Source organism: Bos grunniens, chromosome 28 (genome assembly GCF_055505025.1).
Source record: "Bos grunniens cultivar Pamir isolate PY7600 chromosome 28, Bosgru_T2T1.0, whole genome shotgun sequence".
NCBI lineage: Eukaryota > Metazoa > Chordata > Mammalia > Artiodactyla > Bovidae > Bos > Bos grunniens.
Window position 1 is genome coordinate 15,436,254 of NC_141192.1, and position 18,219 is coordinate 15,454,472.

The 18,219-nt window shown below is 39.3% G+C and overlaps 1 protein-coding gene across 24 annotated transcripts in view; it reads right to left on the reverse strand.

Moving 5' to 3' along the window:
* Positions 1-18,219, reverse strand: part of KAT6B (lysine acetyltransferase 6B) — a 185,518-nt gene that overhangs the window by 55,416 nt on the left and 111,883 nt on the right. For all 24 annotated transcript variants that reach the window (XM_086381863.1, XM_086381862.1, XM_086381880.1 and 21 more), the window contains one exon: positions 9,635-9,743. In XM_086381863.1, the coding sequence (XP_086237989.1) occupies positions 9,635-9,743 (109 nt within the window). The remainder of the gene's footprint in view (positions 1-9,634; positions 9,744-18,219) is intronic.

An 18,219-nucleotide genomic window follows, 5' to 3' on the forward strand; every position in this document is an offset into this window, starting at 1 on the left:
TTTCCACCCTGTTTTGGACACACTTTTCATCTAGCAGCTCTCACCTCACACAGGAAAACTAGAGACCCCAAGGGATAGCACCACTTAAGAAAGTCAGCCAGGCTACACTGAGTAATAGATCTCTCTGAAAGGTTTGGGGAGTGTGAGTCCAGACTCTGGAAGTTTAAAATCTGATGGTCTTTTATCACATAAACCTGAGACCTCCAAATTTGATTTTAGTTTTCTAAATCTGGTCTTAAAATAGTACAGATGTTAGTAAGTCCCATGTGAAAGAACTTATAACCAAGCTGCAAAAGAAACCTGAGGGGTAAAAAAAAAAAAAAAAAAAAGCAGATTCCGCAATTTCAAAACTGTTTTATAATTTCCTGACTTTGGCAGGCTCATTGTTTAAATATGTATTTTGGGTTGCTGCCAAAAAGGTCCTCCTTCCTAAAGCTTAACAGGTGCTTCATAAAATTCTACCCACCAGGAGATTTGGCTTTTTGAAGTAAAAACATTCAAAAGCAATCATCAATACTGTTAATAAAAGCACACTATTCCTGAGCTAAAAAAAACACAACAACAACAAAAACCTAAACATCTGTATTTAAGATGTTGAGCAAATAAAATGTTGTCATAGGATTATGACCTCAGGCAGTAGACACCCAGCAGATGCATTTAACCTATGACACTTTTCTTTTACAAGGGCTTCTCTCATTCAAATGAATGTGGGGGGAGGGCGTTTATGTATATATACATGTATCAATCACCTCTTTCTGCTCAGGAACAGCAAACAAAGACAGCTCGCTTTTCGACTTTAAGAAGTATACTCTGAAGAGGGAGGGGAAGGTCTACTTTGATCAGGGTTTTCCCGCCCCCACTTATATAGTGAGGGGTAAAAACTCAAGTTTTAAAGAACAGCAATTTAAATTCCACCCTTAAAATGGGTCCCATCAGCTTAAAAGTATACCATTTACTTCTCTTTTTTCTCCCTTTTTATTACTTCCTGTAAGTCATACATCACTAGCACATATGACCTCAATTTCATGCACTAAATTTTTCTCTACATTAAAATCTGCTTTTGTACTTTGTAGCTTAATATCCAGCAACTAAGGTAATTCACATCATATTATAGCTTACTATTTTTTTCTCACAGATATCCTATAAAAATAATTTTTAATAATTAATTATACTTTTGAAAGTTAATGGATTTCAGCCACTTTCAATCAAGAGCAAGGAATATTCTTCTTCTTATTGCTTCCTCTCACTTTAAATAATATTATATTGCAACTACTACCATTTAAGCTACCCTATCAAATTCTAAAATCTTCAGTCTATCTTTCCTTTAGGCAACAATCTTACCTTTATTTAGCTCAAGAGAACTGGCCATAGATCCCTTCCAGCTCTAAATTTCTATGATTCTGTAAAGGATGCTGAGGGATGAAGAAATATTTCCATTTTATTTTCTTACTGCCAACTTTACACAAAAGACTGTAACTGAGTCTTGATACGCTAGTACACAATCTATAGTAATTACAAAAAGGACAACCATGCTATTGATAATTCAATTCCTTACCTCCCATTCTAGCCATTCTGTAAACTCAACAATCCCCTCTAAAATTTGGGTTCTCTCTGCTGACACAATTCATGGTGGTTTACACACACACACACACACACACACACACACACACACACACACACACTCATTCTTATACCAGTAGATTTTAAGCACTGATAACTTACAACAGTTTTATCCAGCGAAACCAAAGGAGTACTGTTTAAAATTAAACAAGTACCAATGAGACCACAAGTCGGTAGAAGTGATTTTTGAGTCAAGTATTATGGGAGTAAAAAACCATGGGCTCTGTAGTAGACTGAACAATGCCCTCCAAATATGTCTATTTGTAATCCCTAAAACGTACAAATATATTAACCGACATGGCAAAAGGGGCTTTGCAGATGTGACCAACGGTACAGGCCTTGAGATGGGAGATCATCCTGAATTATCTGTGTAATTATTCCAATCTAATCACAAGTACTTAAAAGCAGAGAACCCTCCAGCTTGGTTAGTAACATGAGACAAAAGGAGGAGGAGAGGTTCAACACAGGAGAAGGACTGCACCCAGCGGGGAGTGGGAGGCACACAAGCCAAGGAGTACAGGTGCCCACTAGAAGCAGGGAATCCGGTTATGTGACAGCAAGAAATGGGGACACTGGTCCTGCATATGCAAGGAACTGAATTCTGTTCACAGCTGTATGGTAATTTGTTATAGCAGCAATGGAAAAACTATGAAAGACTCAAGACATTGGGTCCCTCACATCAGTTATCTGACCAACTACCTGTCCACTGAAGACCCGATGAGGGAAAGGACAGACATTTCAGATCACATGGTCCAGCAGGTGGTTGTTTTGGGAGGAGGGAGCAGTGTAAGGTTCATAAGCTGTTTTGGATATTATCTCTGAGGAGCCCATGAAGTGTCAAGGAGAGGAGTCCTGGAGGTAGGCTGGCTTGGAGATGTGGGCAAGTCTAGCAAGAGATTAGAGGAAGGCCTTCCTAAAAAGACACCAAAAGGATGAGTGAGATCAGAGGGGAGCAGAGGCGGGCAGGGTGGGAGAGAGCAGCATGTGCAGAGTGACAGGAGAACACGGGGACGAACATGGGGACATTTAAGAAGAGGAAAGAAGTTTGATATAACCTCTACATAACCTCATATAGTTATAGGTTATATGACAGGGATGGTGATGTGCAAAGGGGTCAACAGGAGCCCAATCCAGAAGAGTGTTTTGGGCTTGGATTTTTCCTAAGGTTAACTGGTGGACACTAAAAATTCTGTGATTAGATTTATGGTTTTAAAAAGTAATTTATATTAAAAAAAAAAGTAATTTATGCTGAAGTATGCAAAATGGATGAGGAGAAAGAATATGAAGAGGAAAGCTAGCTTATTATCATAGCAGCTCTGAGCGGGTCTGGTGAAGGCTGTGGATATACTGAGGACGTAGAATAAATACTGGGATGTACAATCAATGCATTTTTGGTAATTTCTTGCTGTGAGAGAATAGGACAGAGGAGGGCTTCTAGAACTGAATGCGTAGCTGGTGGTGTGTCGTTTGCTGAAATGGGAAATCCCCGAGGAGAAGCAGGATGTCGTTTGTTTGCTAAGATTTCTGTCTTTGCTAGAGTGGTGGTGGTTGTTTTGGGAGGAGGGAGCAGTGTAAGGTTCATAAGCTGTTTTGGATATTATCTCTGAGGAGCCCATGAAGTGTCAAGGAGAGGAGTCCTGGAGGTGCTTATATCTAAGGGTCTGGAACCCAGGAGAAGCTATGAACCAAAGTGAGGAAACACAGGGCCAAGGACGAAAGGCTGAAGAAACTCGGAGGTGATGAAGAGAGGCCAGGGAGCTCACAAAAGATCTGGAAGAACTGAACTGATAGAGAGAAAGCACAGAGAATATGAAATCACAGAAGTCAAAAGATGAGAACGTTTCATGGAAAAAGATTCTCAACAACTCAAATATGACTGAGAGGAGTATTTGGTGTAGATTGAAAGATGTCCACTAGACTTTTTTTTTTTTTTTGCCAGGCCTCTGGACAGCATGCAGGATATCTTAGTTCCTCCAAAAGAGATTAACTTGTGCCCCCTGCAGTGGAAACTCAGAGACTTAGCTACTTTTTTGCCAGGGAAGTCCCTAGAGTTTTAAAAAAACTTAGAAGGCACCTTTAGAGTTTGCTACATGGAGGTCACTGTTAATCATACCAGCAGAATTTTAGTGAAATAACAGGTCGGAAGCAAGGCTTCTGCTTCCTGTTACTCTGCATGGACTGCCAATCCAGCTGTGGGCTTGTGGAGAGGGGGGCTTCCTCCTCCATCCCTCCTTCCTCTTGGAGTCCATCTCGAGGTTTCTTCCTAGTTAAGGGGCTTCTTCCAAACCCAGTTTTCAATCTGTGTATAGTCGGTGTGAAACTGGACAACTAACTAACCAATCCCTGGGGTATTTTCTCACAGTAACATCAAGAAGCTAGTGACTACATATATGTGTATATTGCACCAACCAGCTCCCTGGGAGCAGAAGGCAGGCAAGTTTTACTCAGGGTTAACACTAATAAAACAAACCCAGGACAGACTTCAGGGCTCCTGAGGACAGACTGGTACGCGACTCCACGTCTCCGGCTTCCTTCACTGTACAAAGGTAATCTTCCTGCTCTCCAGCTGCATCTCAGCAGCCATGCTGTCTCCAGTGTCAATGAGCTTCCACTTAGAATGATGCTGTAATTTTGAACTGTGCACTTATCTTAGATTTGCTAATTTGAAAACACACATGCACAGAACTCATCTGTAAGTAAGATTTAACCACCCAGCAATCTGAGCAGCAGACACAAAATTTCATTTGGTATAATATCTAATACTTATGTGAAGCTAATTAAAGATAATTTGGTCTTAATGAGGCAAAGAGAATATAACAGTGTTAATTTCAAAGTAGGCTGATCCATGAAAGTCAAGTAAAATCACTTCTTAGTCTCAGCATTTCCATAGACCTGAAGACTATGTGATGAGTCCCACATTCCTATTAGTGCTTCGAACAGCCCTTTGGTGTTTTTGTGTGATGATTTATAGATAGTGATGATCTTCATAGCATTATCTCACTGGATCCTCACAACAGCCCTGTGGATGCAGGATACAGACTTCACCCTCCAAACCTCACAGATGTGTACAGCTACGTACGGTTCCATAGCCAGCAAGTAAAGAGGACTGCAGCGCTGCATCTGGGGCTCCTTGCACTATTTACCTCCCTTCACAGTTTTACTACCTGCAAACTTGAATAATTTTTTTTCAACAGTTTTAGCAGAAAAAACACAGTTAAAGAAAATACTGCCCATTTGCAGCACTGAGCCATCTTAAAAATACAGAAATTTCTAATTGGCTTTACTTTATGATGTAAGCAGAAGGAAACACTTATTACCCAGGTCTGTGAAGTCTAAGCAGTCTAAATGTGACATCATATAAATGATACTTCAGATAGAAAGAGGTGACTAAAAACCAACAGGCACATGTGGGAAACACATTTAAAAGCAATCCTTATGGGCTGTTATCTATATTTCCTTTTTTTATTTTGTTTTACAAGGCTATGGTTTTGTTTTGTTTTTCACAGAAACGTCTTACATTAGGGATTCCTTTGATCATTACAAGCAGTCTCAATCCGATCCCAGAACCAATGGACTCTAGAGTATGAGATAGTGGTCATTTCTGTAAGGCCAACCAGGGCTACCAGCCACTCTGTAATTCCCACTTCTGAAACTGAACTGGACCATGACACCAGGGCTCCCACCATTACTGGGGGCCACTGCTGAGCCAGGCCAAGCTATTTGATTCTTTTTTCCCTATAATCACTGACATGTCACAACAGAGCACTGTAACTACAAAATCTCCCCAAGCTTTCTAAGAAGAACCATATTTTTCTTTTAGTCCTTCTATTTAAAGACTGCTGCTGCTGCTAAGTTGCTTCAGTCGTGTCCAACTCTGTGTGACCCTATGGATGGCAGCCCACCAGGCTCCCCCGTCCCTGGGATTCTCCAGGCAAGAACACTGGAGTGGGTTGCCATTGCCTTCTCCAGGGTCTTTTTAAATGAGTCAGTTCTTTGCATCAGGGGGCCAAAGTATCAGAGTTTCAGCTTCAACATCAGTCTTTCCAATGAATATTCAGGATTGATTTCCTTTAGGATGGACTGGTTGGATCTCCCTGCAGTCCAAGGGACTCTCAAGAGTCTTCTCCAACATCACAGTTCAAAAGTATCAATTCTTCAGTGCTCAGCTTTCTTTATAGTCCAACTCTCACATCCATACATGACTACTGGAAAAACCATAGCCTTGACTAGACGGACCTCTGTTGGAAAAGTAATGTCTCTGCTTTTTAATATGCTGTCTAGGTTGGTCATAAGTTTTCTTCCAAGGAGCAAGTATCTTTTAATTTCATGGCTGCAGTCACCATCTGCAGTAATTTTGGAGACCAAGAAAATAAAGTCTGTCACTGTTTCCATTGTTTCCCCATCTATTTGCCATGAAGTGATGGGCCCAGAAGCCATGATCTTAGTTTTCTGAATGTTGAGTTTTAAGCCAACTTTTCCACTGTCCTCTTTCACTTTCATCAAGAGGCTTTTCGAGTTCCTCTTCACTTTCTGCCATAAGGGTGGTGTTATCTTCATATCTGAGGTTACTGATATTTCTCCTGGCAATCTTGATTCCAGCTTGTGCTTCTTCCAGCCCAGAGTTTTTCATGATACACTCTGCATAGAAGTTAAATAAGCAGGGTGACAATATACAGCCTTGATGTACTCCTTTCCCAATTTGGAACCAGTCTGTTGTTCCACGTCTAGTTCTAACTGTTGCTTCTTGACCTGCATACAGATTTCTCAGGAGGCAGGTCAGGTGGTCTGGTATTCCCATCTTCTGAAGAATTTTCCAGTTTGTTGTGATCCACACAGTCAAAGGCTTTGGTGTAGTCAATAAAGCAGAAGTAGATGTTTTTCTGGAACTCTCTTGCTTTTTCAATGATCCAACAGATGTTGGCAATTTGATCTCTGGTTCCTCTGCCTTTTCTAAATCCAGCTTGAACATCTGGAAGTTCACGGTTCACGTACCGTTTAGGCCTGGCTTGGAGAATTTTGAGCATTACAAGGGAAGATTAAGTGAACCTAACACTAGAGCCAGATCACATAGGGGAGTCCAGAGAAGCACACTGAACCATACATCCTCTATCCTAAAAAAAGGGACCTGACGATCCCAGGTCTTGAATTTCTACCATGACCCACATCTCAACTCCAAAGCTTCTAGCTCATGCTGTGTGTGTGTGTGGCGGGGTGCTCACAAAATGACTCTGGATATAAGTCTTTTAGACAGCATCCTCAATCCATTCTTCCCCATGTGTTAAAAGAGAAAACGAGACCATTTTTGAAAAAAGAAAACCCAACACTACACCTATATACTCTGGAAAAGTAAGAAACTTTAGGAGTAAAAATATTTCAGTCACCTCTAACTAAAAAGGAACTCAAACCTCTCTTTTGGCAGGCTTCAATCTGGGAAAGATGAAGGGAGATTGGTTACATCAGAAAATCTAAGATGTACCTGTTTAGAATTACGCCTTTATACCCTGTGAAAGAAGCCTTGACGTTATGATCTGGAAGATAATGATCTCTTATCAACTTAAGTAAGTGTATCACTAGAGGGAAGGAAATATATGAAGGGAACTTTTCTTTCCAGATTTAAGTACGACTTTAATCTGTCTAGGTGCCCAGACAAATAGACACTGAAGAAATAAAACAGTTAAGAGTGTTTTTAAAGTACCACCTTAAAAAATCACAAAGGGTAAACCTTAGACAAGAGAACACTACTACTACTAAACACTACTACTAAATTGACCAGGCGGTTACACAAAACAATAATTCATTCAGAATGAGCCTCGTGGGAAAACCCAAAAGGTAACTGCAGAGTCAGAACTGATGAGTGAGGCACTAGCTCACCAGGATAAAACAAGGAGAGTGAAGGATTGAGATTTATTAATCCGAACATCCAGATAATGTTTCCATGCCCTTTTGCCACCAGCCACGATATGATGGCAGGTGGAAGAGTTTTAATGAATCCGTAAAGCCCATCAAAAAGACTGTCAGAAAGCATTGCTCAAGCAGAGTTTGAAATGTCTTATTTCTCCGAGTCAAGTCCTGAGAGCTGGAGAACCATTTAGGATCTATCAAGTTAAACCTTCATAGGAGGAGGAAGAATCATTACACAGCAGTGTCATTCTTCAGTGTGAAACATTTCCTCCATCCAACCATCACGCAGCTGTCATAAACAATAAGATCTTAAATTTCCTGCAGCAATCAAGGAAAACAATTTGATCCGCCAAAAATAAAAAAAGACCAACAACTGCTGATGTGTAGAGTACACTTACCAGAGTGCAGACCATGTGTTAGGTTATTTACTTGTGTTCTCTTCTTTAGCTTCCACACAACCCAAGATATAAGATGCTATCATTATCTCTATGTTTCCAATAAGGGAACTGAGGCTGAGGATGGTTAACTCATTCGAAGTAAAGGGGCTATGGCCAGCTTTCTAGTTTGGTCTTAACCACTATACTATATTATTGACTTGCTAAACAAGAGAATGCTATTGTGTTTTGCAGATTTGTTGATGTTTTTAAAGAATTAACTATAACTAGAGCAATACTTGGGTGTTAATTTTAAAATAACATTTTTTCAGGGAAAAGTTTCAGTAGGCTAGGAGAAGAAAATTTAAAGATTAATACAGAGGTTGACTTTTAAAAGTTCAGTAACTGCCACTCTGCTGAGTTGTGTATGTGTGTGTATACACACATACATATAACCATATATATCTCTAGGCAACTTAAGAAGGAAGGCTGGCTGGTAAGACAAATTCTTTTTAATTATCTTTCTTGCCAAGCCTTGCAGCCTGTGGGATCTTGAGTCTGAACCCTGCCTCCGCAGTGAAGTGCAGTCTTAACCACTGCACCACCAAGTAAATTCCAAGACAAATTCTTTTAGTATAAGCATAATGTGACTTAATTTCCATTACAAAAGTGGAAATGTGCGCTTAAAGTCCTATGCTGAGAAAAAGAGGTGACAGCAATCTTGAAAGCTTTTTGGATATTGCAATGTACCAATGACCCAGTCCTCTCCAGTATTCTTGCCTGGAGAGTTCCATGGACAGAGTAGCCTGGCGGGCGGGGTTGCAAAAAGTCCGATACAACTGAGCAACTAACCATATCCCTACCCAGTAGCTCCTTGATTTCAGTATCACTTTCTGAGTAGACCACTCTTTTCCTAGCTTACTCTGGGCAATTTGAGTTTCTTTTATGCCTGATGATTTCTGGATTGTTATCAGTGCAGTTGCCAGAATCCTGTGCATCCCCTTCAGTCTGCCACACAGAGCTGGGCTGTAATATTATATTTCACCAGTAGGTGTCAGGACCTGAAACACTATATGCTGTTGCTCCTGCTAAGTTGCTTCAGTCGTGTCCGACTCTGTGCGACCCCATAGACGGCAGCCCACCAGGCTCCCCCATCCCTGGGATTCTCCAGGCAAGAACACTGGAGTGGGTTGCCATTCCCTTTTCCAACGCATGAAAGTGAAAAGTGAAAGTGAAGTCGCTCAGTTGTGTCCGACCCTCAGTGACCCCATGGACTGCAGCCTTCCAGGCTCCTCTGTCTGTGGGATTTTCCAGGCAAGAGTACCGGAGTGGGGTGCCATTGCCTTCTCCGAAACACTATATATTTCTACTCAAATGTATTAAATTGAGACTTCAGGTTATAAAAACAAGTGATTCTAGCTGCAATCAACTTGAAAATTTAGAATTTTCTACCCTGAATTTACCTTCAAGGTAGAATATTCCACGTTGAATTACCAATGCTGGCACGAAATCTAAGGTTAATTTAAAATATGAATACATAGTATTTTATAAACGTATATAACACTGTTTATATCAGTGAGAATATACTCACTTCCCCCCAACCTGTATTTACTTTTTAAATTTAAAGCTTACACTATTATCAAATAATTGCTTTAAATAACAAGTATTTTTGGATAGAGAAATTGCACGTAGCTATAATAGGGAGTCACTTTACACACACACAAAAAATAACAACTTACCACTACTGCCACAATCTGCACAAGAGAGAAGTTCTTCTGGTTTCTTTTCACGATTTGATTCCTTTGTCCCCAGACAGAAGCTACATATTGGAATGGGATCGGCACGGGGCTATGAAAAAATTAAAATGAAAAAACACTTAGCTTTCCACTTCAAAAGCGTCTTACATATTTCTTTACCAAAGAAAGAATAGGGTATTCATATCAATATTTTCTGATAATTAAAAAAACCCTCAAATTATTTGATAGTGAAGTACTGCCTGAATAATACATTTAAGTGTAATGCATAAGACTCAGAAATAATTTTTATTAAGCCAATGAAATTTAAAACCTTTATATATATTATGTATTACCTTCCTGAAATGAACATTAAGAATTCATTTGAAGTCTCAAATCGTTTCCATAATCTATATGCCTACAATAAATTGATTCATCTATTCAGTATTACAGTCTATGAATATCATCTAGTCAGACCAGATTGCTTAAATTTCATCAAGTGTTTTAGTACAGGTTACTATTATCCATCAATTAAACATATGACATAAAATACTGGCATGTTAAAAGGTGACATAATAACAGCCTTAGAACTAAAGAAGGGGTTTTCCACGGTGATTCAGTGATTAGGACTCTGCATTTCCACTGCAGGGGGCATGGGTTGGATCCCTGGTCTGGGAACTAATATTTTGCATGCTCCGTGGCATGGCCAAAAAAATGTTAAGAACTTTAAAATTCTGTAGGATCGTTTAAGATGATCAAAAGACCATTAACAAGGCTTTTCTGACACCAACGTCTTCAAAAGTAAACCATACCATGCCACACAAAATGGATAAACTCTCAATCTCTGACATTCCCCTTCAATAAAAGAAACAAAACATTTGTCTAATCCCTAGCACCCCTTTAACTCTCACAAAGGAAACTGCTTTTAACAATGTATAAATCTGCATACATTTTAGTGCCTTCATTGTTATTTATGACTACCAGCAACGCTAGTGTTCCCATCCATACGAAGAGCTGACTGTGCCTACAGGTCTGGTCACATTATTTTGCACAGCCACACGGTATGAGAACTAAAATTTTACTGCATATTCCAAGCGTCACACGTTGTCTGCTAGCCATCAGAATGTAACTCTAACGCATTTATATTTGAATCTCGTGAATCAAAAATTTAAGGCAAGAAAGCTTAGTATAATCACAAATATTTTTTATTTAAATGTAAATTAAAAACAAGATTTTGCTAGGCCTAACTTTCCAAATATACATCAGTGTAGAATAAACCTCATTTGTTCAGCCACTCTATTCCAAAAGCCTGATGCACATAGGCACTCAAAATGTTTTTTGCTAACTATATAAAAATATATGTGAATAAATGAAAGAAATATATGCTAGTTTAAAAAACCTTATTCTAAAATAATATTTCAAATAGTAACAGTGATTCCAACAAACATCTTGGTTCAATGTGGCATGTCATCAAAAACCAGAAATCATCTCATGACCAAGCATTTGCAAACTGTTCAATACGACTGTTAATTTCATCTTACAATATAAACTTTCATTGTCTTGCCCTTATTTTCAGTTTAATTTGTTCTTTTAATATGCACAGGCTTTACTTTCTGAGGTAACTATGCAAATATATTTTTGTAGCCCCAGTTCAAAAGCAGAGAATAAAACTCTGTTCTAGAAAAACCAAAAAAGACAAGCTACAACAAATTGGTCACTGACTCCTGCCACCATTTTTTAAATGCCAGATAATCAGCACTGCATAATTATGGATCCATAGTTATTACTTGCAAATGCTCAACTGCAGTACCTTGGGAACACTTTTGTTCCTTTAAATAGCAATTAAAAGAACAATCTGGTTTTCAAGTGACAACATTCCCCTGATAGATTCCAGCTAAAACCCAGTCCTTATACTAATGGGATTCCTACTTTCATTTGATATAACAATGCTCGAGCCATTGCTGCCATCCTTGCAGTGATAAATAATTTACAAAATGTCACATATCATTCATGCAATGAAACAAATCCAAATCTGCAATCCTATTTTTCTTTTCCAGATGAATTTTTCACTGTAAGAAGACATGGCCATCAGCCAGCATTCATGTTCATTTTCGTCTTTAACTAAAGGTAACACAAAGGACAAAGGTTGCTAGTAGTTCATGGCCAGAAAGACCGATGGTTCACACTCTGCTCAATAATAGAAAGCACAGATGATATCATTTCACGCCACATTCAAGCAAGCCCCACCATGCTGATGTATGCTCACAACCATTCATTTTAGGGATAACTATCTCACAATACTCTATAAAACCACTGCATTATACAGAAATGTCTGCTCTGCTGAATTATTGATAATTCAAAGCACTTTTTGCTAACCTCAGTATAGCCGAGTCTAATTAACTTTAAAAAATTGTCACTTGTATGAAATGAAACTTTTACAGTAAGGCATGTAAATTGGGTCATGGGATTATTATGATTCACTATTCTCAATCCGACTACATATAAACTGTTTCAAAAAATAATCCCTGGTAATAGATTAAAATGAATTGCAATCAGAAACAGGTCTGAATAAATGGCAGCTCAATTCCACTACAGACAAATCATGTTTAAGAGGTCTGAAAATGGAACCAAACATCTTCCAGTTCTGAATTCCTTCCTTTGAAATTTCAAAAAGGCATCTTACCTGTTGATCATATTTTCTTATCAACATGCATGAATATTTCAATCTCATCGGGAGAGCAAACACTCATGGAAAGGTATAAACTCTGCAAGCTGCTGGGGACCATTTCTTCCTCACTTCCCACATGATGGTCCTGGGGCAGCTGCTAGGCCAGAGGCCACTCATACACTAGCTCATTTAATCACTTTAACAATCCTGCCAGGAATGTATATTATTATGCCCATCATAGGAAAGAACTTGAGGCTCTAAGGAGTGAGGTAACTCTCCTAAAGTCACACAGGTTCAAGTGTGGAGCTGGGATTCAGACACAAATCTGCCTTCAGTAAAGCCCATTTTCTCCCCTTTATTACCTCCCCTCCTTGTCTCTCCTCTATCAAGAAAAACAAATGTTTAAAAATTATTTTTTCCATTGACGGTAATAATTCTCATGTGCTCATAATCTCTGCCATCCAATTTCTCCCATGACCAAATAGCATGCTTTTAAAATTATTTAAAAAGCAACGTTTAATATGCTACAGATTATTTATTATGGGGAAACAGAAAAACTGGGAAAATGGTACATTTACAATGGAAAAATATGGTAGACACCCCCTTAATCAAGCAATCAAACCTAGCAGCCATTATGGGACAAACTGACATCCGGTGCCTTCCAAGCGTGGCGCTGAAGGACTCAGCACTGCCTGTGCAGTATTCTTGCTGGGAACATTTAGTCTGACTCATCATAAGGAGATAATCAGGCAAATCCAAAGTCAGGGACACGATGTAAAACAACTAGCCTGGGACACTTCAAAAAATGCCAATGTCATGTAAGACCCCAAAAAAGGGCAGAACCAATTTAGGCAACTAAAGTGTCAGGAAAATGAAATATATAATTTGTGATCTTCACTTGCTTTTCAAAATTTTCAAAAATAGCCATGACCATAAAGAACATTATTTGGATTAGTAGGGTAATATGCTAATAGACAATACACAAACCAGACTCTGACTGATTATACAGGAGCTGTTCTTAGGAGTTATGTGCTGAAATATTTTGGAGTAAAGTGTCATGATGTCTACCACTTGAGCTCAAAAGATGCAGGGGAAAAACCCCTATGTGTATTAGTGTGTTTGTGTGCAGAGAGGGAGAGAGCTAATGCGGCAAATGTTAATGGTTGGTGAATCTACATAAAGGTAGGAGGGTGTCCATGACATGATTCTTTCAATTTTTTCAATTATCCATTCAATGTTTACAGTTTTCCAAGCAAAAGGCTAGGAAGGCACTTATTAAAAAAAAAAAAAGACCTAAAATGAGTTATTATATAGTTGGATTACAGCATTTATAAAATAAAATAACTCAATCCAATTACTGCTTCATAGGAAATGCAGAGGACAGAGGAAGGTATCAGTCTACATAGCAGAGGGATGCGAGTACCAAAACTCTTGAGGACAAATGACCCAGTTTCTTCAACAAATAAATTAAAAGGGAGACAGAATGAGTGAGAGAGGAAGAGACAGAGAAACAGATTTGAAAGAAGAAACAACAGACTAACAGAAATTTAAAAGGCTTATCAGCCAATTATAATGTATAGTCCTTATCTTGATCATGATTCAAATATATTGTAAAACAAAATGCAATGGCCTATTGAAGGAACTGGGGCTAGTTCGCTGGGAAGAGGCTGTTGGGAAGGGACAGTGCATGTGATCTTTCTGGGGGAGGGGTTAGGTTTGTTCTCCATGCTTCCCATGCCCCAACCCTCCAACAACAAAATGATTTTTTTTCTTTGCTTCTTTATTTTTCACATTGTGGTAAAATATATATATATATATATATATATATATATATATATATAAATACATATAACATACAATTTATCATCTTAACCATTTTAAAGTATACAGTTCAGTGGCATTAAGTATGTTGTACCACCAACATACTGATCTCTAGGACTTTTCCATTTTCCCAAGCTGACACTCTGTTCCCATTAAATACTAACTCCCTATTCTCCTCTGCTGCTGCTAAGTCACTTCAGTCGTGTCCGACTCTGGGTGACCCCATAGACGGCAGCCCACCAGGTTCCCCCGTCCCTGGGATTCTCCAGGCAAGAACACTGGAGTGGGTTGCCATTTCCTTCTCCAATGCATGAAAGTGAAAAGTGAAAGTGAAGTCGCTCAGTCGTGTCCGACCCTCAGCGACCCCATGGACTGCAGCCTACCAGGCTCCTCTGTCCGTGGGATTTTCCAGGCAGGAATACTGGAGTGGGGTGCCATTGCCTTTCTCCTCTAGCCCCAGGCAAATGCCGTTCTGCTTTCTGTCTCCATGAGTTTGAGTAATCTAAGGACCTCATATAAATGGAACCATACGGTCTTCATAATCAGAAGAGGCCATGAGAGGCTGGGTGGACTCTATCAGGATGTCAAGGACACCAGGGTGAAAAAAGGAGTCTCCCACAAGTTGGGATCTGGGACCTTTTCAAAGATCCTTTCCAGATCAAATAGTTAAATGGTTCCGTAGCTAGATAATTTCAAAGGCCCTTCCCAGCTGAGCTCTAATTTTTTTATTGATTCTATTATACTTTAAAAGACATTTTAAGAGTCTTCAGGAACCCTCAATATAAAAATAAAATAGTATTTTCTGAGGAAACATTTTTAAATTCAAGACAACTCATTTTAGGTAAGTTTTATATTTGTTTATGGTTACTTTTATTTCTGCCCTGAAGGGGAAAAAAAAAAAAAAAAGATGCTTGCTAGTCTTGTTAGTCAAAGTAACTGTCAAAAAAAAAAGGTCATGCACAGATGGAGGCAAGAGCACCCAGGCTTACCTCCTCGTTCTGACAATGACACCAAAGGGGGTTTTGTCTCCACAGTCACCATTCACAGTGATCAGGGACATAGTCCTCTCTTTCCATAATCCCTTATGGATTCTTCTCCTGGAGTCATCTACAAAATTTCTTGAATCTACTTCTAAAACAGGGCTTCCCTGGTAGTTCAGCTGGTAAAGAATTCTCCTGCAATTCAGGAGACCTGGGTTCGATCCCTGGGTTGGGAAGATGCCCTGGAGAAGGGAACGGCAACCAACTCCAGTATTCTGGCATGGAGAATTCCATGGACGATTCCACAGGGTGGCAGAGTCGGACACAACCGAGCGACTTTCACTTTCACTTATAAAACATCATTTTAGTAATGCCAAGTGCTGGAAACAATTCCGCACTTCTCATTCATATATTCACACTTGTATCATGAAAAGACCTGAATTTATTTTCTGTTCTCTGAGTCTCAGCTTCCCCCATTTTAAAAAGAGCGCAATAGAGTCCATGTTGTCTTGATCCAGGATTGCTAAAGTTCCCATGTGAGTGAGTGTGTGAAGTACTTTGTAGGCTACAAAGTTCTGTTCAAACATTGTTATAATTATTGCAAAATTCACTCAGGCTATAAAAACAAACAGGGTAAACAAACAACTTCAAGTCCTTAATAAACATCAGTGCAAATAATTTGATCTGGAGTCTAGAATTACTCTATAAAAGGTGGATGTTGGGAGGCTCTGAGCCCCATGATAAGTATTCATCTTAAAGGGTTTTCTGGGTTTTGTTTTTAATGAGTTAATCAGAGAGTACAGGAACAGGGTAGAAATCGCCTCAACTGAGAGTGAAGAGGCCTGGAGCCGATTTAATAAAAGGAAAGCTCAGAGGGAAAGGAAAGAAAAAGACGTCAAAGGAAGAAAAGCACAAACAAACATAAAATCTTAAACAAATAATACCATGAAGGCAAACAAAGATGAATATAAATCTTGTGCACCCCAGTATCAAATGGTTCATCTTTGGAGAAAGTTCTCTACACTTCAGCTCAGACAACTCAATTCAAAATTTCACAACAAGCCGTATGAAAGGGCTGTTTTAAGGCTGCTGTATTTATCTCTTTAATTTGTACCCTCTTATCGTTTCACGCTGAAATCTGAAGTCAAGGTACTGCTTTCCTGTTTCCTGGTTTTCTCAAGTGTCTCACTTGTGCTGAACACGAACCCTGTGAAACAGGCCTGGTGACTCCTGTCTGTCTCTGTGTCACAGGTGAGTTAAATGCTCCCTCTGGTCACAAAGCTATTAAGACATGGCGTCTTGCTGACTCTAAGCTCTTCGCTCTTTCTGCTTCCCATGGCTGGTCCTTCATTTCCTTTGGAGGTGGATTTAGGTACCACCTTATCAGAAGGGCTGTCCCTGACAACTCTCTCCAAAGGGCGCTCCAGCAGCGCCTCTGGATCCTCCGTGCTTTGCTTTATTTTTCTGCCCAGTGTACATCACTATCTGACATATGCTGGATCGTCTGTCTGTTTCGTTTCACTTAGTAAACATTAAAAGAGCAGAGATTTGTTGCTATTGCTCCAGCCTCAAAATACATTTATGGAATAAATGAAAGAACAAACGAAAAGACTGCTTTTTGGTTCAGACTGACTTCTCTGATTTAACAGGCCCTATGTACTGACTACTGTTCTTTATTTTAATGTATATTTTTAATGACTTTAATATGAAGCAACGACTGGTGGCAAAGTGAGTGCCATAAGGTCTAATCTGACTGCTTTTTTCCTATTCTGATCTTTTACAGTGACTGATACTTATGTTTGGACATAATACTTCCGTGGGTCTAATCTGACAAGATAGAAAATTTTAAAAATCAGCTGGGAGGAAAACTGCCTCATCACTCCCACAAATATTAACTATTGGGGCTCCCTCACTATAGATTGTATGCAAGATAGATCTGGGGCCACACTCAGGTGCTACTACCTAACACACAAAAAAGAAGTCAAGAAAGATGAATACACCGTGGTCAGAGTAACAGAATTATAAAAAAGCATTAATCTGTTCAATCTATTTAAAAAAAGTATTTTACAAGCCTTGGTGTTTTATTATTGGTAATGAATTACTTCCCACAAAACGTACAAGTGACAGCACTGGGACAACGGAGGATGACATTGTTCATGTTTTTGGGTAACATACTTCCTCTTTTTTTATTTTTTGGCTGCTTCAGCACTCTACTTGCCGCTTATCTAATAAAGAGCTAGACTTCATTTCTCACCACTTAACACACTTACTCAACTGATATCTGTCTGAACAGATCAAGCCCACTCCTAATGAGGATACAGATCATGCACATTCAGGATTTTTTCCTTTATAGTGATCGGCTTAAGTCGTGGTCTTGGGAAACAGCATATTTCAGAGTATAACTCTGACAGTTTTTCCGTGATCATTGAAATCATCTTATTTTTTAAGAGTGTTATTTTGTCCCCCTCGGTGGTCAGTGCAGCCACCCCTCTGCAAGAAGAAGGTTTGGTGACCACGCACCCTCAGAGTGGCACCGGGGCTACTGCAGATCCTTGGGGCACAACAGAGCTCTGTTCACATGTCCAGCGCCATCTTCTCTACGCTCACATACCCTTTTGCTTTATTCTAAGGCCATTCTTGCATTTAAGTCATGAATCTTAACCTGAGCAGATGCCTAAATAATTTCTTTCGGAAGATAATTGGAGATATACTTATTACAAGACTTTTCATAGGCAACAGTTTTTCCCATAATTTTCCTCTGGCCATAGAGGTTTTATTATATCACCTCCCTTGCTCATTATGCTTCTCTGTGGGTGATTGGTTCTGTGAGGGAGCACTACATCATCCTCACTGGCTCTGGATTGAGTTTCTGTATTACTCAGGGCAAAAGGATTTATTATGGCTAATGTATGGAGATCTTGAATGTGACTGCTGTATTTCACCTCCTTGTCACAGTCAAGGGAGTTCTCTGTATTTTAAGAGTGACAACAAGCAAATTAAATCTAATAAAATAAAAATATTTAAAAGCATCCCTACACATATCCATAAATACATCACCTCTTTTTTCACTTAAGGAATAACGTAGAAACAGAAACAACATCAATGACCACATACCATGAAAT